We start from the raw sequence: 24,315 nt of genomic DNA, 5'->3' as shown, positions 1-24,315 counted from the left end.
TCAGTGCTGCCTTTCAGCTCGCTCAGCTCCCTGAGCCGTGCACCGTCCCGGTACCGCTGCCTGCACAGGGCACAGGGGTACAACCCCACAGCCAGGGACCATGGATGGCAAGGTCTGGGCTTGGCACGGAGCACTTGGGTGACCCTGTTCTCCCGTCGTGCCTCGGGGGCTGCCGGCCGCCCGCGCTGTGCCCAGTGGCACTGAGAAACCCGATCTGTTTTGCTAGCACAGGGAACAGGCTGAGCTGGGAGCGATGCAGGGCCCTTATTAAATTAGACTATGCAGGAGGCCCTGGGCGAGCGTTAACCAGCTCCCAGAGCCAATATTAGCAGCTGCCCTTGAGCAGAGTGGCTGCCTGCCCCCGCACCAGCCTCCCCCTGCCCGTGTCCCCAGCTGGGGGCTGGCAGGTGACCCAGCCACGGGGATGCTGGCTGGTGACAGGGACTGCCTGGAGGTGCTGGGAGATGCTACAGGGAGGACAGGCTGCGTCAGCGCCCTGGGGTGCAGTGGGGAAGGGCCCTCGGCACAGCCCCATGTGGGTGACCCCCCTGATCCACCGTCCCCAAATGCGGCTGTGGCTCCCATGTGGCTGCCCCGAACGTGCCGTGCTGGAGGCGAAGCACATCCCAGCGTGTGGGACATGCTGAGAAGCGAGGAAGGGGCACAGGCTGTGTCTGGGGGTGAGTTTCTCCCCTACACCTCCCCCGCAATGCTTTTATCCAAAGGGTTGTAGGGGGATGACTGAGCCACCTGCGTGTCCCTCGCGGCACAGCACCAGTGCCCCATAGATCCTGTGGCACACTATGCAGCACCCCACACCCCCCATACGCACACCCCATAACAGCCCGCAGCATCCCACATATCCTGCAGTGCCCCACACGCCCTGGGGCTCTGTGATACACCCCACAGTGTATCCCCCTGCATCCCATAACCCCAGACTGCCCTCACACCTCATAGCGCCCCAATCTAACCAGTGCCCCATGCCTCTGCTCACACAGCCCAGGTGAGGGGCAGCAGTGGTGGTGGGGGGGACACTGGCTCTGCATCTTCCCCCACCTTCCCCAAGGTGTTGGGGCTGCCCAAACCTGTCCCCCGGCATTTTGAGAGATGTCCCCAGGCCACCCTGAACAAGCACCTCCCTGGCCAGCAAGCAGGACAGTGTCACCATACCATGCCCCACACAGAGGAGTCACACTCCCGGGACTCAGGCGTCATTTGTGCATCCAAAAAAAGAGTCCATGGCAATGCCACAGCACACAACTGGTAGCGATGGGGACAGATGGGGTCATACAGGTGGACAGGTGGGCAGAAGGGTGACAGGACAGGGGGGCGGACAGAAGGGGGATGTGTGGGGAGCTGGATGTGCCCTCTCCAACCCCATCGAGGTGGGGTTGGGTCTTGAATGCTGCATCCCGGGGTCTGCTTAACCCCATGCATCCCCTTCCCTCCCTGGGGAACATCCCCATCCCTCCCCCCATCCTCTGCTCCCCCAGGCAGCTCCCACGGGCCCTCCTCCCTTGCTAGGAGCTCCCAGGGCGTCGCAAATGGGGGGTCCCCTCCCCAGCGCCTGTCCCCGGCCAGGGCCACCAATGTCCCTTAGCTGGAGCCAGCTCCAACCGCTGCCAGGCTGCACCCTCTGCTGGGATCTGCAGGCATTGGCGCAGCCCCGCAACGAGCCCAAGGGCTGGGAGAGAAATGCTCCCCGGCGCCTTCTCGAGCGGTGCGGGGGGGGTCACGAAAAGCACCCACGAGTCCTACCCCCAACCCATCCCTGCTGTCACCCCTCAGTCCCCAATTCTTGCTGAGAATGGAGCAGAAATGCCGGGCGTCCTAACACCCCCCTGCAGCTGCCCACACTGCACCCTCCATCACTGGCACTGCCGGCCTCCCTTGGGATGCTGACCTTGTGTGCTCAGGACACCCAGGAAGGCTGGGATCTTCCTGGGAAAGTTTGGGGTGCTCTGGGCCAGCCCTTGCCCGGAGGCCAGCGTGGCTCCTGAAGATGGGGAGCGCCTGGCCTCACCACAGGTTGCGCAGGGTTGCTGCAAAAAATGCTGCTGGCCAAGAGACCTGGGATTTCATGGCTGAGCTGGGCACCCTTCTCCCTTTCCAGCCTGCGTTGGGCTCATCCAGCTCAGGTGCTGGTCGGGGACATTGGGGATGTCTGCATGGCACAGTGCAGTCCCAGGCAGGGCTGGTCCTGCTGCCCAGGTGAAGGACAGAGCTGTGCCCCAGAGCTGGTCCCCTCCCGCTGTGCACGGTGTCCCCTCCCGGGGTGGGAGGTGTGCGGGGAGCACGGGGGGCCCTTTGCCAGGCCAGGGGACATGCCCAGGCCATTGCAAGCGAGGAGCATGTAACACGCTGGGGTCCATCAGTGCCTGGTCTGCAGCCAACAGGGACCTCCACAGGGTGTTGCACATCTCCCAGAGCTTGGACTGACCAAGCTGTGGCTGTGCCAACATGTCCTCCACCCCTCTCGCTCTCCCCATACCTTCTCCCACCCCACATGGATCTCTGTCTGTGGAGCCTGAGTCCCTGCCCTGCCAGCTCGGGACATGCAAGGCAGAGCCTGGCCAGAGGAGGGACCCGTGGTGGCAGCCCCACAGGCGGAGGGGGCAAATGCAGCCCCAGATGAGCCCTGCATCCCAGTCCCAGGACATCAGTGCTCAGCGGCTCCCAGCTGGCAAATCCCCGCTTTGCCCTGGCACCTCCTTCCCACCAGTCTCAACCCCTGGCAAAGGCTGCGGGTGCCCTGGGAAAGGCTGGCTCCCTAATCCCTGGGACAAGCGGGGACATTGTCCGGGGGCAGAAAGGAAAGCAGTGCGTCAGGCCCTTTGCCCATTGTGCCCTGAGCCCCTGCGCAAACACAGCCCAGCACTTTCATTGTCAGCCCCGCGGGGTGCGGGGGGGCCGCTCTCGCCACACTGCCTAACTGGAATGGACAGCCGGAGTCTGGGGTGGGTGCCCACCCCCGCCACCCCCCCCATCCCCTGCCTGCTGACACAGCTCCCTGCCCGCCTGCACCATCGGCACTTCGGCACCCGCCTATAAAGGGCGAGGGGAGAAGCCGGCATCGGCACCGCCACCTTCGCCTCTGTGCCCTGCCGACCAAGTAAGTACCAGGCTGTGAGCCCCCAAGCCCCGCCACTGCACAGGCTCTGCCACGCTCCCTTCAGCCCCCCCCACACCAAGCTCCCCCACCCAACGCACACTCTGGGGAAGGGCAGGCCACAGGGTGCTGCGTGGCACAGCCCGGGTACCCTGTGTGGGCAGGGGGATGCTGGCACCCATCTTTGCAAGAGCTGGGCTGCTCTGCCCCAGGGCTACACCCCACACCCATGTCTGAGTGGGGGTCACTGCTGGCCCCCCACTCCGGGTATGGTGCTACTGCACCTGGCCGACCCCAGAAGTCATCGCAGGGAGCTTTGGGAGCAGAGAAACTGAGGCAGCCCCCAGGATATTGCATGGAGAGATGGGGAATCGCAAATGCCCCCTGCAACTTGGGGGTCAACAGATGGACATCCCACAGCACCGAGGGAAGGGGAATGGGAAGCGTCCCCCTTGCCAGCCTGGGAGGGTGAGAGGCCGGTGGCATGGGATGTGTGAGGGCAGGACTACTGGTGCCCCAGGCTGGTGGCAGGCAGTGGGGAGGGTGGGGGCTGATGGTGGGCACCTTCCTGGTGTGATACATGGGGGTCTACCAGCAGCTGAGCGACCTGCATGACCAGCAGTGAAGCCATGGACACCCTGGGGCAGTACAAGATCACGGTGTGGGAGGAGGAGAGCTTCCAGGGCAAGCGCTGCGAGTTCCTCATGGAGTGCCCCAGCATCATGGAGCGTGGCTTCCGCAAGATCCGCTCCATTAAGGTGGAGTCCGGCCCGTAAGTGCCCCGCCAGCCCCGCGAACCCACTGCTCCCAGGGGACTGTCAGGAGCTGCCAGGGAGCCAGGACACCCGGGTCCTTCCTCAGCTCCGACGCAGCCTCATCGTGCGACCTCCCTCCCTGCGCTCTTTGTATGGTGCCTCAGTTTCCCCATCTGCAAAGCAGGGAGACCCTGCCAAGTCGAGGTGCGGGTCGGAGGCAACAGTATGGCCCTGGGCAGAGGGGTCCCGCTCTCAAATGGGACATTTGCTGCTAGCAAGGACCCCAGCCTCCATGACAGACCCATACCCTGCCAGGACATCTCCATCCCTTGCACGGGGCAGAAGCTGGTCCCGGGCTGAGCCCTGGGGCCGTGCTGCGCATCCCTGAGGGTTTTCCTCCTCTCCCCTCCAGCTGGGTGGGCTTCGAGTACCCTGAGTACCAGGGGCAGCAGTTTATCCTGGAGAAGGGTGACTACCCCCGGTGGGAGGCCTGGAGCGGGAACAGCGGCTACCGGACCGAGCACCTCCTCTCCTTCCGCCCCGTCAAGTGTGCGGTGAGTTTTGGGGACCCCACTGCAGGCAGAGCCTCCCCCCAGCAGCCCAGCACGGAGGGAGAGCTGGGATGGAGGGAGGATGAGGGACAGACAGGAGAGCCTGTTAGGTGGGATGGGGGATGGAGGTGTGAGGAGTGCACGGAGGTGCCGTGGGGTAAAGGGGTAGCTGCACCCACCGGCTCCCACCTCCCTGCAAGGATCCTGGGATGCCTCTCAGTCTTAAAATTTATCCTGAAACACTGCCCCAGCTCCTTCTGCTTTGTGCGTTGCAGACCCACCTCCCAGGCTGGCGTCCCCAGGCCTTGTACCCCTCCAGCCTGGATACCCGGGGATGGGGTGAGCTGAGCGGAGCCGGCAGGACCGCAGGGATGCTTGGGGTGCGGCGTGCGTCCCCCTCCCGCCTGGAGTACCCGAGCGGTGCCCAGGCAGATGCAGCCTCTATCGCTCCATCTGCAGAGACGCTGGTGCTCGCAATAGCGGCACGTCTGCGCCTCCGAGCGGGGGGTCCCCCCCCAACTTTTAATAATCACCAGGCAGATATGCTTGGGCTTTAATAAAGGGGATGCGATAAGATCACTCCTTACTGGCAGGACTGCTCCTCGGTGCAGATAGATGCGTGTGGGGGCTGGGCACGGGGGACAGTGCCGCATCGCTCAGTGTCCCAGCAATTAACCCCTCGGTGCCCAGCACCCAGCAAAGCCCCGCAGAGCCCGGGGGACCGCTCTCAGCAGGCTGCGTGGCCCTGCGACCCTCCTGCAGCCTCGGGGAGCGCAAGGATGCTGAGGGCAGGAGCCTGAGTAGGTGCAGAGGATGGGGCCGTTGTCACCCTCCCTGCAGCTGTGCATGGGGACCACAGGGACATGAGAGCAGCATCCTCTGGGCAGCCCTGGGGTGTACCGGTGAGGGGGTTCCAGGCTGAAGGACACCCCCAAGCCTTGCTCCAAAGCGTGGCACGGCCCCAGGCCTCCCACTGTGCCTTGGCATGTGTCCCCGTGATGCGACATCCCCTATCCCTGCCCTAGCTCTCCGTCCCTGCTGACCCCCATCCCTCTCCCTCCATAGAACCACAACGACAGCAAAGTCATCCTCTACGAGGCGGAGAACTTCCAGGGCCACAAGTTTGAGCTGAGTGACGACTACCCCTCGCTGCAGGCCATGGGCTGGGGCAACAAGGAGGTGGCATCCATCAAAGTGAACTCCGGAGCGTGAGTCCCACCAGCAGGGAGGGGGGCGTTGGGGGCCAAGAGCAAGGGTTCAGCGAGCACTTCCCTCTGGCATAGCCCCAGGGATGGGGAAGGGGGACCCCAGAAAGGAGAGGTGCCTGCCTGTTCCCCTTCCCTTGAAAATCCAAGCCATGGGGTGTTTTCTTTCCCCCCACCTCCCAGGCCAAGCAATGGGATGGGATGGGATGGGAGGGGGTGGGAGGGGGTGGGAGGGGGGGATTTGCCTTGGGGCTCTGAGCCAGGGGTCTGCCTGCAGGTGGGTGGCATACCAGTACCCAGGATACAGGGGCTACCAGTACGTGCTGGAGCGGGACAGACAGAACGGCGAGTTCAAGAAGTACAACGAATACAGCAGCCAGGCCCACACCAACCAGATCCAATCCATCCGCCGCGTCCAGCACTGAGCAGGGGCCGTGCGCCCCGCAGCCTCCAAGCTGCTGTGCAATAGACCTCTGTCTGGTAGCAAATAAAGGCATTTGTCAAAAAAAGGGGGGACTCCTGCCTCTGCTCTGCTACTCGGGGGGCTGCCAGGCCCAGGGGACCCACTGTGGGGTGGGAGGTAGGGTGCCATCTCTCGGCAGCTGGAAGGAGTTTCCCCTTCCCTAGTCGGGTTTGGACCCACGGCCATCTCCACGCTGGGCTGAGCTCTCTGCACCCCACCTTGGGTCCATGGAGTAGAGGGGATGCAGGCGAGTAGAGGGGATGCAGGACAGTTCCCACCCCCATGATGTTCCACCTGGGGTGATGGAAACTTACTGGGAACTTACTGGCCTTACTGGGCAGAGAAGGGGCTAGAGACGGGAGGGGGCATCCAGAGGGGGTTGTGCCCTGGGTCCTCCTCCCAATCTGCATGCTAGGAAAGCTGATTGCCACAGAGCCTGTGAACACGAGATCCCCTCTCTCCGCACCCCAGTTTGGAAGAGAGAGGGGGGTCCCTGCCCACTGTGGGCCTGGGGAGGAGGCAGAGCATCGGGGAGGGGGGACCACAGGCTGCCACAAATGGGATGGCCACAGTCGGGGCAGGCTTGGGGGCACTGGCTTATAGAAGGGGTGTACAGGGGGTGTGTGGGGGTGCTGGGGGTAGGGGCAGCAGGTCCTCAGGGCAGTGTCCCACAGCTGGCAGGGGGCTCGGCTTGCTGCTTCCAGCACCCTTAGGGTCCGTGCCCCGTCCTCCCCCCCGCCAAAGCCTGGCCACGCCAGCACATCCGTGCCAGCATCCGGCTCCGGCTCCACCCGGGCACACCAGGAGCCCCACCTAACTTCCTCCTCCTCCTCCTCCTCCTCCTCCTCCAGCACCCTTTCCCGACCTCCTTCTCCATCCTGCTCTGGCACCTCGAGCCCTCCTGGGACACAGGCCTCCGGTCGGTCCGCCGAGGTGCTCCCCGCACCCAGGACATCCCCTGTAGAGCCGCAGGATGGTGGAACAGTGCTGGGTGGCTTGGATGCCGGGGTGCCCGCCTGCCCACCCTGCTACAAGCACGCATGGCTGTGGGGCTGCGGGTGCCCCACAGCACAGAAGGGTGCTGGGACACTGGGAAGGACTGGGCTGGGGGGGGTCAGTGTGTGCATGTCCTGCACCCAGAGCTGCACAGAGACCCCAGCCCTGGCGTGTGCGCGAGCGTGCGAGTACGTGCACTGCACACGTGGTCTTGCACACAAGCGTGCACACAAGCGTGCCCGTGCACATCCCCACTCTCTTCCTCCTCGCACCCCTCCAAACCCCCCCAGCCCCTTGTGCCACCCCATCCCGCTGCACCCCAGCCCTCCCCTTGTCCCCTCCATGTCCCCGCTGGCCCCACCCCGCCACGGCCCCACGGAAGCCGGCCTCTCCCCCTGCACAAACACATTCCTGCACACCCGGCCGGGCTGCAGCCAGCGCAAGGCCACGTCAGCCTCGGCTCTGCTCCACGCCACCCCGCCGGCACGCACAGGTGAAGTTGTCCCGGCCACCTGCGCCCAGGGCTGCGATGTGGGGGGGAGATATGGGGGTCACAGCTAGATGTGGGGTCCTTATTGCTGCATTTTGGGGGAGGTGGGAGGATAGCGCTGGGTTGGTGGGTGGAAGGCAAACTGCCTGCTTGCAGCCGGGGGGACTTTATGCTGCTGCCAGCTGGGTGCTCCATGTGTCCAATCTCTGTCCCCTGGAGCCCCATGGAGCTGAACCCTCATCTCCCAGATCCTCCATGGACCCAAAGCCCCATTCCCTGGCTCCCCCATGGACCTGGGCCTCCATTCCCTGGATTCCTCGTGTACCATACCCCCCCATGCTGTGGGTCTGCCCCAGCTCCCCCATGTCCCGGCTCCCCCATGAACCTGGGATCACATCACTCACGTCCCCAGAGCTCCCCACGGGCACAGGGCTCCCCAGCCCCTTGGACCCCACACTCCCCGCCCCTCTGCACCCCTCAGCCCCCAGGGTCACCCAAAGCCCCCAGTCCCCTCACACCCCGCTGCAACCCCCCCCACACACCCATTGGCTTTCCCAAGGACCCAGCAGTCCCCATCCCCAGTGCCCCCCGCAGCCCCCCCTCCCACCATCTCCAGATCCCGCAGCCCTAACCCTGCTTCTCAAGCTGATCTCAAACTGCCCCCCCCCCACTCTGGGCTGATGCATTGTCCCTCAGCCCACAGCCCCCATCCTCCTGTGCAGGTTTCCTGGAGGAGAATCCCGGTCCCCTGGACTGCTGGGGGAGAGGAGCTCGGCGGGTCTGGCCCCCTCCCCACCTCACCCCACTGTCTCCGGGGCTTGTTTTCTGTTGCCTGCGGTTTGTTTCAGTGACTCAGGCAGCGAAAGCAAGTCTGGGAGGCTGCGGAGCCGCTGCCGGGAGGGCTGCACTTGGGGGGCTGGGGAGGAGAGGGATGGGGGGAGCAGCCAGGGCTGTTGGGCTGTATCGAGTTGGAACACCCCGTGATGGGGTACAGGGGAGCTCAGGGCACAAGTTGGGGAAGAGAAGCTTTTGAAGGGCTGTTACATCCAAACAGGACTGGTGGGCTCTGCTCGTGTCTTCCCCCCACCAGCGTCAGCCCTCTGTTCCCGATGGAGATGGGCAGCGGGGTGGAGCACTCGGAGCCCAGCTCAGCACCCATGGGACCCCCTCTTTCCTAAACCCTTTGAACACCCCACCCAGGAGGAGCCACCAGCCCCTTTGGGCTGTGAGATCCCAAGGCACCTGGCTGAGCGTTGCTCCCCATGGGCTGCAACTTCTTATGCAGGGCACATTTCGGCTGCAGTATAAACAATATCCATGGGTCTGGTGCAACCGTATACTGGTTTCCATTGGATTCACGACTTGTGATGACCACTTTCAAGAAATTCATCTAAGTCCGTCGTGAGAGCTCATCCTTTTACTAGGCATCAATGCAACACCGCAGGAGAGGTCGTGGGACGGTGGACGGCTTGGCTGTATGGCATTGGACTCGTGGAGCAGAGCTGGTGCCCGCTGCTGGCATGCTGCCTGGCTGCCTGCAGCTGTGGGGTGCCAGCGGAGGGTGCACTCTTGGCTGCCCAGACAGAGACATCTTCAATGGCTCTGTCCCCTTGCCAAGAGCAGACCCTCCACCTGCACCCTGCAGCTGCATGTAGATGCTGGAGCCACGGCTGATGAGGAAAAACCTGGCCAGATGTGTCTTTTGGGAGCCAAGATCACCCCAGACCCTTTCCCTGTTACAAGTTTCTCCTCGAATCGCACTCCCTTCTTCACAACACCCAAGGCTGCCCAGGACAAGCTGGTGGAGATGGGGCCATGCGGGTTTGGGTGGGTGTTGGTGGGGTCACCCAACTTCTAATAAAGATGGGGACAGGGCTGGGGATCCCAGGATGGGCACAGGCTTAACCCTCCCCAAGGCAGGGACTGTCCAGCAAAGCACTGAGAAGCCAGGGAGGTGGCAGAGCTGTGGTACGTCCTGGTGCCACCAATCGCTGGTGCTGCACTTACCCACCCCGGAGCTCTGGGCACTGCAAAGGGACGTCAGCATCGGGGTCCGGGAGCTGGAGGGATGTGGTGGGGACACAACTGACCCACCCAGAGCTCCAAGGAGACCCGAGAACTATGCTGAGGACCCTGCAGCTGGGGAAGGGGCTGGCCAGGACCCCCACGGCCAGCAGTGTGGGTGGCTCAGGGGGATGGAGGCAGGTGGGACAATGCCGATGCTGTGCGGTGAGATGCAGAAGGCCCAGGCGATGCATGGGGACCACAGTGCCGCCAGCCGTGCGGGTCGGGGAGCGGGATGCTGGTGGTGGGGGTGGAAGGCTGGGCCCGGGCGGTCTCCAGGCAGTGTCCGAGCCCCGCTCCCAGCTGGGATGTGGGATGGCAGCGCCGTGTTTGCGAAGAGTTAAGGAGGCGGAAGAGGCAGGAAGCGGCCCGAGCTGCTCTCCATAGAAACCCGCGGCCGTGATTAAAGTCTGATGCGGCCCGATAGCGGGGGGAGAGCTGAGGCGGGGAGGGGGGGACATTGCCCGCTTTAATTACAGCGGAGGAAATTGCTGGAGCCGGGGCCCCGAGCCCCTGCGAGTTGCCTGGAAACTCCCCCCCCGCCGCCCCCGCCTCCCCCGTCCCCTGCCCGTCCCCTGCCCGTCCCGCTGCCATTTATTCGCCATCAGCTGCTCCCTGATAAAGTGGAATAATAATAATAATAATAGGGGCAGGAATATTAAAACATGCAGCCCGCGGGCCGCCCCCACAGCTGCCATGAGACACGGCGCCGGAGCGGTGCCACTGCTGCTCAACATGTACCTGCCAGGTACGGGCGGACCCCCCCGGCCGCTGCTCCGCACAGCACCGGCCCCCGCCCGCCCTGCCCCGCCGCTGCCCGGGGCCCTTCTCTGCCCCGTCTCCCTCCAGCACCCACCCTGCCTTCCCCGCTTCCTCCGTCCATCCTCCCTTCCTGCCTTCCAGCTCCCCAGCCATCCCTTCCTCCTTCCTTCCACGCCCGCACACCCGTCCTCCCTTCCATCCTTCATCCACCCACTGCCCCCCTGTCCTTCCATCCCTCCATCCACCTTTCTGTCCTTCCAACCCATCCTTCCACCAACCCACGCATCCCTTTTGCTTGCATCCATCCTTCCACCCCACCCACCCGTCCCTCCGTCCCTCTTTCTGTCCCGGCTACCAGCCATCCCCTCCATCTACCCTCTGTCCCTTCCATCAGCCCATTCTTCTATTGCCTTACCCATTATCTGCCCTTCCTTACATCCATCCACCTCTCGCCCATCCTTCCCTCCTTCTTATCCATCCATCCATCCATCCATCCATCCTTCTGTCCTTCCATCCACCCACCCGTCTCTCCTTCCTTCTTTCCACCCACCCACCCATCGATCCATCCATTGATCCATCCATCCATCCATCCATCCATCCGTCTCTCCTTTCTCCAGCTGTCCGCTCCCCAAACACCACCACTTGTCCTTCTTTCCACCCACCGCTCCTGCCACCCATCCTTCCACCCCACCTGCCTCCTCTCCCTCTCCCCTGCCCCGCACCTCTCTCTCTCTCTCCCTCTCTCCTCCCTACCCCAGCCCGCGGGATTTTCTATTCCTATTTAAAAGCTTCCCCGGCTCCGTCGGAAATCGGATTTCCTTTTTCCTGGACGCGTTTCCTGGCTTCGCCGCCGCGGCGGCGGGGCAGGCGAGGGGGAGCGGCCGGGGGCTGCGGGGAGGCTGCCCGCGGGTGGGCGCCGGGGGGTCGCGGTCCCGCCTGGCTCCAGCCCCCCCCCTCCCCGCCTCCACTCCCACCCGCGCCCCTTTTTCCCCCCCAGATCCAGTCGGGGAAACTTTGTTCAAAGACGGCAAGAGCCAGGCGTGGGGGTCCCTCAGTCCGGGCGTGCAGAAAGGTAAGAGCACCGCTGCTCCTTCCCCGGGACCGGCCCCACTCCCCCCCTGCCCGCCCGGAGCGGGGACTCTCCCGGGGCACAGGCATCCCCCCCCGTCCCCCCCGCAGCCATCGGGGACCCCTTCCCGTCCGTGTGCCAGGCACTACCCACCCGGGACACGGCGACCGCCGGGCCCCGCTCCCCGCTGCTGCGGGCGGCTCGGGGTGGGAGCACCCCGCCGCCAAAACCCACCGGGAAAGCGGCCGAGCCCCGACGGCCGGGCGCCGCCGTCGGAGGAGAACGGGGTGCCCAGCGCTCCCGGTCCCCCCCGAGCCCCGCAATGGGGCCAGGCGGGTGCGACGTTCCCCCGGCGCTCCGGGGACATCCGACGGGGAGGGAGCTGCCAGCCAGCCCGGGAGCTGGGGGGGCTAAGCCAGGCTCGGGGGACCCGTTCCTGGGAACAGAGGAATGAGGTGAGATACCACCGGGAGGGAGCTGCAGATGAAGGGCTGGCGCTCGTGCAGAGTGTGGGTCGGCTGGGATATCATGGATCCCCGGGGAGCCGGAGCCATGCATCCAGGGAAAACCATCCAGGGTCCCGAAGATGGGTCAAGAGCCTGGAACCTGATGGGGAGTGCAGCAGCACAGGTCATTGGGCAGCTGCGGGGCCAGTGCTGTGGTGTTTGGGCCATGTAGCTTGCCTATGTGGCAAGGAGACAGGGGCCAGGGCGTGCTCTGAGCGGGACAAGGGGAGCCCTGGTTTAGGGGTGGGAGCAGGGGCAAAGCTGGGACTGGGGGGAGACCTTTCGCCTCTGCACTGCGGATTCACCCTGAGCCATAGTCTGCGCACTGCGCTGCGGTGAGAAGGACCTTTTTGCATCCCTGGAGGTTTCCTTGGGGAGCTGCCGCTCGCTGCAGCACAGCACCCTGCGGCAGGCAGGACTGAGCCTCGCCACCCCACCCCACTGCACCCCCAACACCTCCCTGCCCTCCTTACATGGAGTGGGGCACCCCATGGGGCAGGAGCCCAGCATGGGGGCTGAGGGATGGAGAAGAGGCAAGGGCTGTGGATGTACCCTACGTAGGAGAGATCCCCTCCTTGGTCCCAGGATGGGGGTTTTGGAAATACAATACTTCGGAAAGATCTGTGGTCTTCTGCCTGGGTTGGGATCTCTGACTGGGGTTTGGTGGAATGGGGATGGATGGGGAGCAGCTGTTCCCTGCTTCTTCCAGAGCAAGAATTGGGGGGCATCAGATGAAATGGGGGGTGCAAAAAAAGCAGGAAAAGGTGGTTCTTTGTGGGAAACGTAGTGGAGCTCTGGGACTTCCTGCTGCAGGGCTCGTGGGTGCTAAGCCTCTATATGGGATCCAAGCACCATTAGACAAAACAGTGGCAGAAGAGCACAGAGAGGAGGATGAAATGCAAAGACACTTCCTCTGCCTTGGGAAGAGCCTGTGCCGAAGGGCTGGGGTCAGGAGAAGGGAGGTGCAGGGGATGCTGCTTGGGAGGGAGTGGGGGGGTGGGGTGGGGGGCTGGGTAAGTGCAGGGCTGCTCTGCACAGTGGCTGGGTCCCAGAGGTGGGACTGACTGCTCATCACCCTAAGGTCCAGTGGTTGTCTCCTCTCGTGACCTCTGGCTGGACTCAGTGGAGCCTGTCCTTGTGCCTCACCATGAGCATGTCCAGGTGTGTGCCAGGCTCCTCTGTGTGCACAGCCTGGCACTGGGGCATCTTGGGCACCTGCCAAGGGTGCTCCTCGGTGCAAGCTGCGGGTGCAATGGCTGTGGCTCAGAGAGGATTGTTTTCCTCCAGAAACAAGAAACACTGGTGCCTGATTCAGGCAGGTTCTGCCCTGTCCTGGTCTCTCCTTTCCCTATACCTGCCTGCGCCTGCCAGGGGTGCAGGTCAGAGCAGTGTTGCACCCCAACTTCATCTCACCATGGAGACACCCCTCCAGGGCACAGTGCCCCTAGAGATGGGCAAGGGCTGTGCTGTGACACCAGCCCAGCTTCAAGCAGAGCTGGCAGTGGGGAATATTGGTGCTGGGATGGATCTGGGCACTTGCCAAGATACCTCCTTCTTCGGGCTGCAGATGAAAGAACCAGGCCAGATCCTCACACCAAAGCAAATGAGCAGGTATTCAGCTTCAGTGGGGTATGAAGGAGGGCAGGAGGGCTGTGGAGATCCTGGATCCAGACCTACTGCAGCCAGCATTGATCTCTGACCTCTCCTACCCCTGTCCAGAGGTGCAGAGGTGTCCTCTTCTCCTCTTCCTTGGGGGACAGGATGGGGTAGGGATGCTGCAAAGGAGACATGACCTCATTACCATCTTCTGTGTCTCTAGAGCAGGGAAAATGCAATGAGATGCATCTGAAACCTGGGTCTGATGGGGTGGGGGCAACATAGCGGGGGAAGGGGGGTGGTCAAGGAGATTGGGGCACATCCTGCCCCACTTCTTGTGTCATGAGAGGGAGCTTTAACCTCTCCGGGGCCCGGCCTTGCAGGCAGCGGGCAGATCCAGCTGTGGCAGTTCCTGCTGGAGCTGCTCTCGGACCGGGCCAACCTGAACTGCATTGCCTGGGAAGGCACGAACGGGGAGTTCAAGCTGATCGACCCCGACGAGGTGGCGCGGCGCTGGGGCGAGCGGAAGAGCAAACCCAACATGAATTACGACAAGCTGAGCCGGGCGCTGCGCTACTACTACGACAAGAACATCATGACCAAGGTCCATGGCAAGCGCTACGCCTACAAGTTCGACTTCCATGGGCTGGCGCAGGTGTGCCAGCCGGCCGCCCCCGATCACACCCTCTACAAATTTCAGGGCAACCTGGCCCCGCTGCCCTTCTCGGGCATCTCCAAACTCAACCTCATGACCTCAGGGGTGACACCAGCCGGCTTCTCCTACTGGCCTGGCTCCAGCCCATCCCTCTACCCTGGGCACGGGCTCCAGCCCTCTGCCCCGTTCAGTGCCATGGCCGCCTCCCACCTCAACAACATGAACAACCATTACCATTAGAAGCTCGGCCGCGCCAGGCAGACCTCCCCGTCCCTGGCAGCATGGGGCTGTGGAGCTGGGGAACTCAGCAGGGAGGGATGGGAGGGTGGGATCGTGCTCTGCTCTCAGTTGCCCCGTTTTAGATTTGGAAGGTGTTGTGGGGGGGCGAGGGGTGCTTGCAGGGTAGCTGGGTTGGTTCCCTGATGCGGGTGGCTGGAGGAGAGAAGCCATCTAAATTTAGGGTGAGGAGGGATCCATGATCCTGGGAATGGACATGAAAACTAAAGCAGGGTGTGAATGGAAGTAAAAACCATGGGCTCTCCTCCTGGCAGGGACCGTCCCCCCCTTTCCTTTGCAACATGCTGCCCACCCCATGAACATCCTTAGCTCTGCCCCCAGCCTGTGCCTGCCCTTCCCTCTCCCTGCAGAGAGGAGTCAGGAGCTAGGACCCCAGGGCAGCTGTGTCCTGGGCTGAGGGTCCCACTGGGCAGGGGCAGGGAAAGGGGACCCTCCTTGCTGCTCTTCGGTCCCCCAAAGCCTTCCTTTGGTCTCCAAACCATTCCTTTCCTCCATCCCTCCTTCACCTCCTGTTGATGGTGGCCTCCTCCAGACCCCAGGAGAAGCCTTGCTCTGGAGAGCAGGGGCCCTGCATGGGTTAAGTCCTGCCCAGGGAGGGCTCTGGGGTTGGAGATACGAGGGGCAGGTGTAGAGGGCACTGCCAGCCCTCAGGGCAAGGCCAGAGCTTGGAGGGAGCAGAGCCTGGCCCCTGCAACACCGCCCTCTCCCCACTGCCCGAGGACCACACCACAGAGTGGGACAGTCCCCAACACCCTGCACAGGAGCCCACGTCCTGCTGGTCACTTCCAAGTTTAATGCTCCAGTTTTACTGTGGCTTTTGCACCTCGCACGCAGGGTTTGGTGGGACACCCTCCATGGGTGGGGACTGCCCCCAAGACAAGGCTTGGTGGGAAGTGCAGCAGGAGGAAGGACGACAGCAGGGCTGGGAGCCCCAAGCACTGAGGGGCAGCCCTGGGTCTCTCCCCCCAGGTCCAGGGAGGTACCCCCATCCTCCGAAGGAGGACATTGGCCCAGTGGATGCAGAAGAGCTGGGTGTGCTTGGTTCTGCACTGGCTGGGGGGCGGGATTGGTCTTCAATAAAACAGAGAGGTGCTGTGAACTGTGTCCTCTCGTGTCTGCAGGGGGCTGGTGAGAGGGGAAACCACCCAGCAAACCCCCTCCTATCCAAGCCAGAGCACCCGCAGGGCTGGGATGGGGAGGATGCAGCTACCCTGCTGCATCACCTTTCCTCCAGGCATCACCTCTGGTTCTTGCAGCCACCAGGAGACAGGCCAGAGCTGGAAACCTCTGGGCTTCTTGAAACACCCCTCCAGGGCAACCACATACCCTGTTCACAGGCTGGCAAGGGGATGTGGCAGCCAGAGGCAAAGAGAAGATGCAGTTGGCCTGGCGTGATGTCTGCCACCCTGCCATCATCAAGGGGAATGTGGGATGACAGGAGCCACATCTCTTGTGACCCACAGAGCCCTGTACAACCAGCTCAGAGCAATGCACTGTGTGCAGCATGGTCTGATCCTGCAGCAGGTGTCTCTGCTGGGCTGAGCTGTGCCAGCAGCGGGGAGATCCCGAGCCATGGGGCCAGGCTTACTTGTGACATTGATGCAGGGGTGAAGAGTGAAGTACTGCTTGTCTGGCTTCAGGAACAAGTCCACGGACCCACTGGTGCCTACAGTTGCTGGTGTGGACTCAGAAGCTTCCCTCTGCCTGCCCCCACCCCGTTGGGGCTGTGTTCCCCATCCCACCCCCATCGGGGTCCAGGTTGCCAGGGCTGGGAGCCAGGCTTATGGCAGGGATCAGACCGGCTGTGTAGGGGGTGCCGTGCAATTATCCAGTCCGTGGAGGGGGTGGCCAGTCCCCAGCCCCTCTCCCTGCACCCCTGAGATCAGAGCAGCCCCCAGATCTGGAGGCTCCATGCTGCCCCCTCTGCGTTCCTCTAGGGTCTGGTCACTCTCATGGCCTTTGTGGCATCTGCTCAGACGTGTCCTTGCTACCCTAATCAGCTTAAGGGAGGGGGATCTGATGTCAGTGTCTCCTCTGGGGAGGGCTCAGGCTGCGGGGTGGGCAGGGCTGATGCTGCCAGCGGGGAGCCCATGTATGGGAAAGGAGCTGTGGAGACTGGGGGGATCCCTCCTGGGAGGGGAGGGTGTCCCTTCCTCCAGTGTCCCTGAGCCTTGCAAAGCCTGGTCCCCAAGGACGCAGGAGGTGAACTGGCGGGGGAAAGCAGTAGTCACCCCCAAGCAGCCAGCACACAGGCTGGAGACAACCCCCCCCTCCCCCACTTCAAACTTAGCCCTGCAAGGGCAAAATTGGGGGGGGGGGGGCTGGCCACAGCTGGCTCCCTCAGAGCCAGGGCAGGGGCCCTTTCCCCTGCCAGGGGAGTCTGCTTCAGGGCTTAGGTAACTGCGTGACGCAGGGCAGGACATGGATTAAGGGATGTGGGTCACTAGTAACTCCCCCCCCGCGCCATGCCGCTCCTGTCCTTCCTGTCCCTCTGCCAGTGCCTGCACCAGGGAAGCCCAGGTGAGTCCAGTTTCCTCCTCATTCCTGGCCGTGCAGCCTGTGGCCTCTGCTGGATCGGAGGCCTGTCGTGCTGGGGAAAGTGGGGAGTTACCTTTTTGGGAGAGGGAGGACCACGGCACACCCGCAGTGTAACAGGCTGCAGCTGAGGGCTTGCTTCGCCCTGAACTCACCTGTCACGGTTGCCCTGCTCTGTCCCCAGAGTGGCACCCCAAAAGCCAGGGACCAGCCCTGCCAGGGGGCCAGGAGGGAAGGTGGAGGACATCCATGCAGGGCTGCACCAGAGATGCTCTTGCCTGCCTGAAGATGCAGCTGGTGTCACCATGGCAACTCGAGATGCTCCCATCCCCAGGCCCCACTGGGAGCAGCCCCCACCACCACCCCATTTTGCACTTTACCAGAGGTGGGGTACAGAGCATCACCTCCCACCCAACCCAGCCGCCCCCCTCCCCAGAGCCCCACTTGACCCAGCCTCCCGGCAGCGCTGCTTTCTTCAGTCACCGAAACCACCGGCTCAGAGCAGACTGCAGCAAAATCCTGCCAATGGACAAGCGAGGCCGAGACCGGCACAGCTCCCGGCAGAGCATCGTCTCGTCCCTCGCCATGATCGGGGGTGCCGAGCCTGGGGGGCTGATGGGGGACCACCTCCTTGTCAGCAGGATGCACCAGGTGGGTGCAGAGCCTGTCCAAGGTGGCTGGCACCAGCGCACCCCCAGGCTCCAGACCTACCTGGCGGGGAGTCCTCAGGTGCCCTGCCCAGGGTGAGATGGTGGAACACGGTCCCAAAGGGCCTCAGCCTGTGCTGAGAACGCGGGAGCAAAGCACACGGCCTGGCAGCTTCTTCTGCTGCCTGTGATTAAAGGCAGAAGGTTTTTTTTCCTACTTAAAAAAAAACACATTAAAATCCTTAGGTCTGGCTCTGTTTAGCCAGCAAGAGGGCAGGATTGAGCCCTGACCTCAGCCTCTTGCCAGGATTGTGGGAGGACTCCTCCAACTCCCCCAAAGCCTCCCAGCCCCACAGTAAGTGATCAGAGGGGGAACGGAGTAGCCCCTCTCCTATTTTAGCAGAGCCGCTTCACCACTTGCTTCATTTCTCACACTGGGAAGAGCCTTCACAGCACAGCCAGGTCACATCTGCCCTGGGGGATGAGACCTGCCTCCCTGCCCACCCTTGCTCCCCCTCCAGCTCTCCCAATTCCCACCTATTTCTTCCTCTTTGCATCCTGGCTGCGCTAGCTCCTCGGCTCGGTCCCCCCACCCCCAAGCTGCTGACTCACATCCTCTCTCCAGACGCCACCTTCCCTTGGCCTGGCTCCCTGCAAAGCGCTTCGTGACTTAGCGTGGCTCAGGCAGAGCCCACAGGTGCAGGCAGTCGGGCTCTGAAACCCCACATGAAACCCTTCCAAGGAATGATGCTTCCAAAAGATGCTGCTTTCTCCCTTGCCAACGTTCTCGGGGCTGGGGCCGTACTGTCACCGTAAACCCCCCTGGCCTGGACTTCTCTTCCCCCAGGTCCTGGATGCTCCTTGGGGGAGCTTTGTGCACTTTCGGTTACTTCCCTGCTCACTGCCCTCCCCAGACACAGGGATGCTCTGGTGTCCTTGTGCTGCTCCTGCCCAGCTGGACACTGAGACCTTGGGCTGGACTCTGCTGAGGGCAGGGGCTGGGCAGCAGGGAGTACTGGATTAATGCACTAATGCCAGATTACACTCTAATACAGGACTTTTGATGAGGGAGCAGCACCTAGTCCAGCCCAGAGGGCACTCAATCCCTGGGGCAGGCTCCCCACAACTGCCCCACACCACAGCTTGGTGCTGCCTGGCTGTCCCCCAAGAAGCATAGTCCTCAGGGGTGACACAGGACCATGAGACAGGCAGGGGACACAGCACAAGGTAACCTCCATGCTCAGCTCTCTGTGGACTGGAGGTAATGCCCCCATCTGGCCCTCCTCTCTGCCAGTCTCCATGGCAGAAGGATGAACCATCACAGCAGGGCTCCAGGGCATCTAGTTCCCCTTCTCCACCTGCCCCAGCTTCCTGGCACAGAGCTGTCCCCAGTCTGTGCTCCTCAGTCCCATACCACCAGCCAGGCAACATCACAGGCCATGTTTTGGCTACAGCAGGGACAAAACTGGCTGCTGTCCCACCTCCCTTGGTCTCATGCCTGCCACTGGGCCACCCTGGGCACAGGCAGAGCTCAAAGCCTGTTGCAGGTTCCCACCCCAGCCTGGATGCGTCCCCCCTCAGCTGAGACCCAGTGGTGGCTGTCCTGCCCCTCCCTGGGTACACATACCTCATCAGCCAATTTAGTTTAGGACCTCTCATGCTCTCTTTGCCATTTGCTGCCACCTCCCTAGGTCACCTTGTCCCCTTCTTCCCCCTAGACATGCCAGTTGTGACCAAAGTGCCATGGAGCAGGGAGGGGACCAGAAACCCGCACCCACAAGCCATCCCCAATTCAGCAGAGCAGCACCAGCCCGAAGCTGCAATGGAGCCAGCGTCCGAGTAGCTCCCACAGAGGCAGAAGAGAGACCTCCCACTTCCATCTGCCTTGAAGAACATGTTATCCATCATCCCCGCAGACGAACAGAGAAGGGCTTGCGCAGAAAGCTGGGCTGAGACAGGTCCTTCACCAGCTACGTGGGCGCTGGGTCTGCATCATCTGGAGCTGTTTCCTCCCCACAAAGCATCTCCGAGTCACTCTGGGGGATGCTGCCAACTCTTAAGAGCTTCCCCGCTGTTTGTCCGGCAGGAGGAGGCATGGCTTGCCAGGCTGGCTGCTCCAGCCGCCCATCACTCCTCCATGTCCCAGTGCCATGGACGGCACATCCAGTGCATGGATTTTGCTCTACAGACAGAGCAGCGGGGCAAGGGGAGTCCCAGAGAGCTGTTGCTCCACGAGCTCTGGGCAGAAACCCCCCTTTCATGGGTGACTATACACTCCGGGGACCCACTACCACCCAGGGAGCCTCCAGCAGCCCCACGCACCCTTGAAGAGCAAAAGAAGGATGCCACGGCCTAAGAAGAGACCTCCCTGGGGCAGGAGGGGCTGAAAACACTTTCGGCTGCACCATACAGCTGGTGCCCACCTTCCCTGCTGCAAGGTGGGGTGGAGCAGACGGAGCATCCGCTGTGAGGGACAGAGAGGAGACGTGTTGCTGCTGGAGGAATTTCAAACTAGGGAAGAGCTGCGATCCTTCACCAAGGCCCAGTGGTGATGGATCCCTGACTTGGCCCTGCTGCTCTGCCTCTGAGCCCCAAATCCCATGTAAATCTCCCATCCCTGCAACCCCAGACACTGCTGGGCTCTGCGGCTGGCAGTGAGGGGGGGCTTCTCAGCCTCTCCCAAGAGGGTCTCAGCCCCTCACTGCTCCTTGGGAGGCATCGGGGGGCTGCAGGGGTCACAAGCTTGGGGACAAGCTCTATCCATTCCCTTCCTGCTGCCCCATAGCTGGCTCCTGAGACCAGACCCCCATGGTATCATGCAGCAGCACTGGGGTCTGGCAAGTTAAAGCAGACAGCTTTTGAGAGGGGAAAATGCCAAGCTGCTAAACCTGTCTGAGGATTCCCACCCTCAGTAACCCCCCCCGTGCTTGTGTCATCCCCCCCGCCTTTGCGTTGGGGGAAGCAGGAGGCTCCCAGGCAAGGTAAGGCTAATGCTCCCCCTGCTCCACTCCCCCCAGCAGCTGTACAAGGTCCTCTGGGGGAGGGAAAGCCAGACATGTCTCCCCTCAGTAAGGCTCTGGCTGAGCCGACGATGCATATTTAAATGCACGGGAGCATCTAAGCTCGTCTCTCATTCCTTGACATTTCCAGAGACTCCAAGCTGTCTTCAATTACCAGTCTGCAATTAGCTCTTCCTAAATCCCCCAATGAGGCCTAGCACTCTTAATCAATGAAACACAAGGGAGGAGGGGAAGGACATGGCCTCGCTGCAGCTGGAAGCATTTTAAAAAGCTGGGGCTTGAGGCTGGAAGGACCCTGAGAGTGTCTCTAAGGGTCCAATTCCACCCCTGTTTAAGTCAGAGCTGCTACCTTCCCCAGCACGAGACATGGATATGGCCAAATTTGGGGTGGGTCATGAGTACATTTTGGCTCAGGCAGCTCACCACAAGGTCACATGAATGTCAACCTAAAGGCAGGGAGAAGAGCACCCATTCGGGACAGGGAGGAAGGGAGCAACACAGGTCTCGGTGGGTTTACGCAGCCACAGAAAAGCCTTGCACAGCACCCTGCCAGGTCACCCCCCGTCACAGGGACATCTGTGCTGTCTTCCTGGCGGCACAGCTTTGCCTGAATGAGCCAGATTGGGCCTAATTAGCAGCTCTGCTGATGCACACAAAGGTAGAGAGAATCCAGCTTACCCTCCATGACCTGCAGAGCCAGCACAGCTCTTCCCAGCTGAGGGGAGCCCAAGTGCCTGGCTCAGGGCGGCTGGGGAAGCACTGGATGCAGACCCCGATCGGAGAACGTGTGCTGTGGATCCTGCTACAGAAGCCCCGTCAAATTCAGTAGCCTGAAGCATAGCAACCAGCCATGAGAAAGGCAAAGCCTTCCCCTTCTCCACCCCTCTCCCTTGGGGGTCTGCAGAAGCACAAGGCTGGTAACTGGGCTAGCAACACAGCTCCCACAGCCTGCTGCTGCCGGGGAAGGGAGCCCAGCTCTGCAGAGCAGAGACAGGGGGGAAGGAGGTGAGAGGGGGTAGCTTTAGGGGAAGGGGAGAAAAAAAAAAGAAAAAAAAAAAAAGAGGAGGTGACATGGGCTGTGGAATCCTAGTTAAATTCAATGCGGCAGACAGGCATCAGGCATTTCCATCTGGAATGGAGGAGACCAGGAGAGCTCACAGGGAGCCAAGGGACACTCAGGTGGACCAGGACTCGCCTCGGGCGCAACAAACTGGGGTGAAATTCTGACCCCCAACTCCTACCGGGGAATAAAACCCCCTCTGAGAACCATCCCCCCCCAGTCCCTCTTGGGGAGGAGAAGGGGGCACGACTGGTATCTTGGCGTGCCCCCCCCAATCCCCTTGCACCCCACAGCCCAGCAAGTCCAGGGAGCCACCACCAGGCCCGTCCAGGCCGCCTCTTTATTCTCCAGTGAAGCAAAGCAAGAGGAGAGGGGACCCCCCCCGCCCCGCCATAGCAGGCCCCTTCCCCCCGGGCTCCCTGGGCCTCCTCTGGCACAGACCCCTTTCCCCGCAGAAAGCCAAGGTGTGGGGGGAACGACGCTCACCCCACCAGCACCCCGATTCGGGGGGTGCACCGCGGTGGAGGGGGAATGTTACCCACGGGGAGAAGGGGTGCCCCCCCCCCCAGCGGCTCGAACAAAGGGGCATGCGGGCGGCTCCCGGGGGGTGAGGGGTAGCGTCGCCCATGCCTGGGGATGGGGGGAGCGGGGGCATGTCTCCCACGCGGGGAGGGGCGGGGGGGAGGAGGCAGCGCCCTCAACACGAAAGCCCGCGGCCCCCCCGGCCTTGCCCGCCCCCCCCCCCCGCCTTTGTCTCCTCAGCCGCGGCGGCTCCAGCACCACGGACAGCTCCGGCGCCCGGCTCTGCCCGCGGCTTGGGGGGGGGCGGGTTCCTTCACATGCACCGCAGCACCCAGCAGACCCCCCCGCACCGTCCTGCCCCCGACCCCCAGCTCCATTCCCCCCCCCATTTTTTTTTTTTTCTAGAGAAAACGCATCCAGGAGCATCCGTTCCTCGGCAGCCTTTCCCCCCGCCTCCCCATCGCGCAGGCGGGAGGGGACACACATCCCCCCTCCCTCCCCCCTCCGGTCTTCTCCGCCGTCTCGGTGTCCCGGACCGCAGCCCCCCGCTGGGGTCGGAAGGGGGGGGGGTAGGGGGGAGCCGCCGGATCCGGAGCATTGAGGGTCCAAGGCAGCGTCTCCGTGGACGGGGGAAGGCGAGGAGGATGCGGGGGGAGCGGGGCGGGGTGGGGGGATCCGGCAGTCCTTCGCCTTCCCCGCCCTTCGGTGCGCGGCCCCTTCCGCCCCCGGCGCCGGGGGGCCCGGTACCTCCCTTAGCGATCCAGGCTGATCGTCCAGTGCTTGGACCCGTCTCCGCCCTCGCCCTCGCTCTTGAGGTCCTGGAAGAGTTGCGTGAAGTAGTGCGGGTCCGCGTTGATTCGCAGCATCTTGGCGCTGAGGCGCTGGATGATGCCCAGGCAGCGCTCCCAGAAGCGCCCCTTGTCGCCCTCCACCAGGAAGGGCTTGAGCGGGTAGGAGATCTCGTTGCCCATGTAGGAGTAGGCGAGATAGAGGCAGGTGAGGAAGGCGGCCTGCAGCTCGGCCTGGCTCCCGATGTCTTCTCCCCGCAGCGCTTCCCGGCACAGCAGGTAGACGAACACCAGGTTGGCCGGGGTGATGAAGCCCTGGTCCTGCCAGCCCTGCAGGAGCAGCGAGCGGTCCACGCTGCGGAACCAGGAGATGAGCTCGCCGGGGCTCAGCTCCTTCAGCCGGTAGCAGCGACGGCACACGAAGTCCCCCAAGCAGCGCAGCAGCTCGCCGGTGGACGCCTGCACCACCACCCGGCGCGGGGAGCCCGGGGGCCGGCTGCCGGCCGGCGGCGGTGGCGGTTTGCCCCCGCCGGAGCCCGGGTGCAGCTCCTGCGGCGCCGAGGGCACGGTGGGCACCGGCACGGCCAGCGGGCCCTGCTTGGCACCGTCGGCCGGCCCCACCACCGACTTGCGCAAGTTCTCGCGGTTGCGCTGCACCACCAGCGGGTCAGGCTGGCCCGGGGCCCCCCCCGGGGCCCCGCCACCGGGCTTCGGCGTCACCTTCTTGGTGCTCTTTTTCTTCTTGGCCGAGGCGGCCACCAGCCGCTTCCAGGTGAGCGCCGAGATGAGCACGCTGGGGCGCTTCAGCCGGCTCTCGCCCTTGCCCGGCACCCTTCCCGGCGCCTTGTCGCCCAGCAGCCCCCCGCCGCCGCCGCCCTTGCCCGAGGAGGCGGCGGGGGAGAGGGAGAGCACCGTGCCCATGCTAACACCGAGCGGGACGGGCGTGCGGGGGCCGGGACGCCGGCACCGCCCATAGGAGGCCGGGGGCTGCGGGGGAGGGCGGCCCGCACCGGGGCCGCGGTGCCCGAGGATGCTCCGCCGCGCCCGCTCTGGGCTCCGCGCCCGCCGCTGCAGCCAGCCGCGGCCCCGCCGCTCCCCGCCTCCCCGCCGACAGCCAATCGCCGCCGCACGAGTCCCCGGTGCGGCCCGCCCCATCGCCGGTGGGCGGCGGCGGCGGTGCGGGGGGGAGCCCGGCGCGGCTCTGCCGGGCGGCGGCCGCCCCGGC

At 63.4% G+C, this 24,315-nt stretch overlaps 3 protein-coding genes across 3 annotated transcripts; 2 read left to right on the top strand and 1 right to left on the bottom strand.

The window, feature by feature from the left end:
* Window positions 1-3,717: 3,717 nt before the first annotated feature.
* Window positions 3,718-6,045, top strand: CRYBA2 (crystallin beta A2). Its single transcript, XM_054209206.1, has 4 exons — window positions 3,718-3,881; window positions 4,277-4,418; window positions 5,481-5,623; window positions 5,898-6,045. The coding sequence occupies exons 1-4, from the start codon at window positions 3,721-3,723 to the stop codon at window positions 6,043-6,045; spliced, it is 594 nt and encodes a 197-aa protein (XP_054065181.1). The 5' UTR covers window positions 3,718-3,720.
* A 4,323-nt stretch (window positions 6,046-10,368) lies between these two features.
* On the top strand, window positions 10,369-15,599 carry FEV (FEV transcription factor, ETS family member). The gene is made up of 3 exons (XM_054208106.1): window positions 10,369-10,381; window positions 11,342-11,467; window positions 13,950-15,599. Exons 1-3 carry the CDS (start codon window positions 10,369-10,371, stop codon window positions 14,459-14,461), a joined length of 651 nt encoding a protein of 216 aa, XP_054064081.1. The 3' UTR covers window positions 14,462-15,599.
* A 7,455-nt stretch (window positions 15,600-23,054) lies between these two features.
* On the bottom strand, window positions 23,055-24,011 carry CDK5R2 (cyclin dependent kinase 5 regulatory subunit 2). The gene has a single exon (XM_054210076.1). The coding sequence runs from the start codon at window positions 24,009-24,011 to the stop codon at window positions 23,055-23,057; it is 957 nt and encodes a 318-aa protein (XP_054066051.1).
* Between the last annotated feature and the right edge of the window lie 304 nt (window positions 24,012-24,315).

The sequence above is a fragment of the Rissa tridactyla genome, chromosome 7 (genome assembly GCF_028500815.1).
Source record: "Rissa tridactyla isolate bRisTri1 chromosome 7, bRisTri1.patW.cur.20221130, whole genome shotgun sequence".
NCBI lineage: Eukaryota > Metazoa > Chordata > Aves > Charadriiformes > Laridae > Rissa > Rissa tridactyla.
The sequence above is the reverse complement of the archived record's forward strand: the minus strand, read 5'-3'. Positions and strand labels throughout refer to the sequence as shown.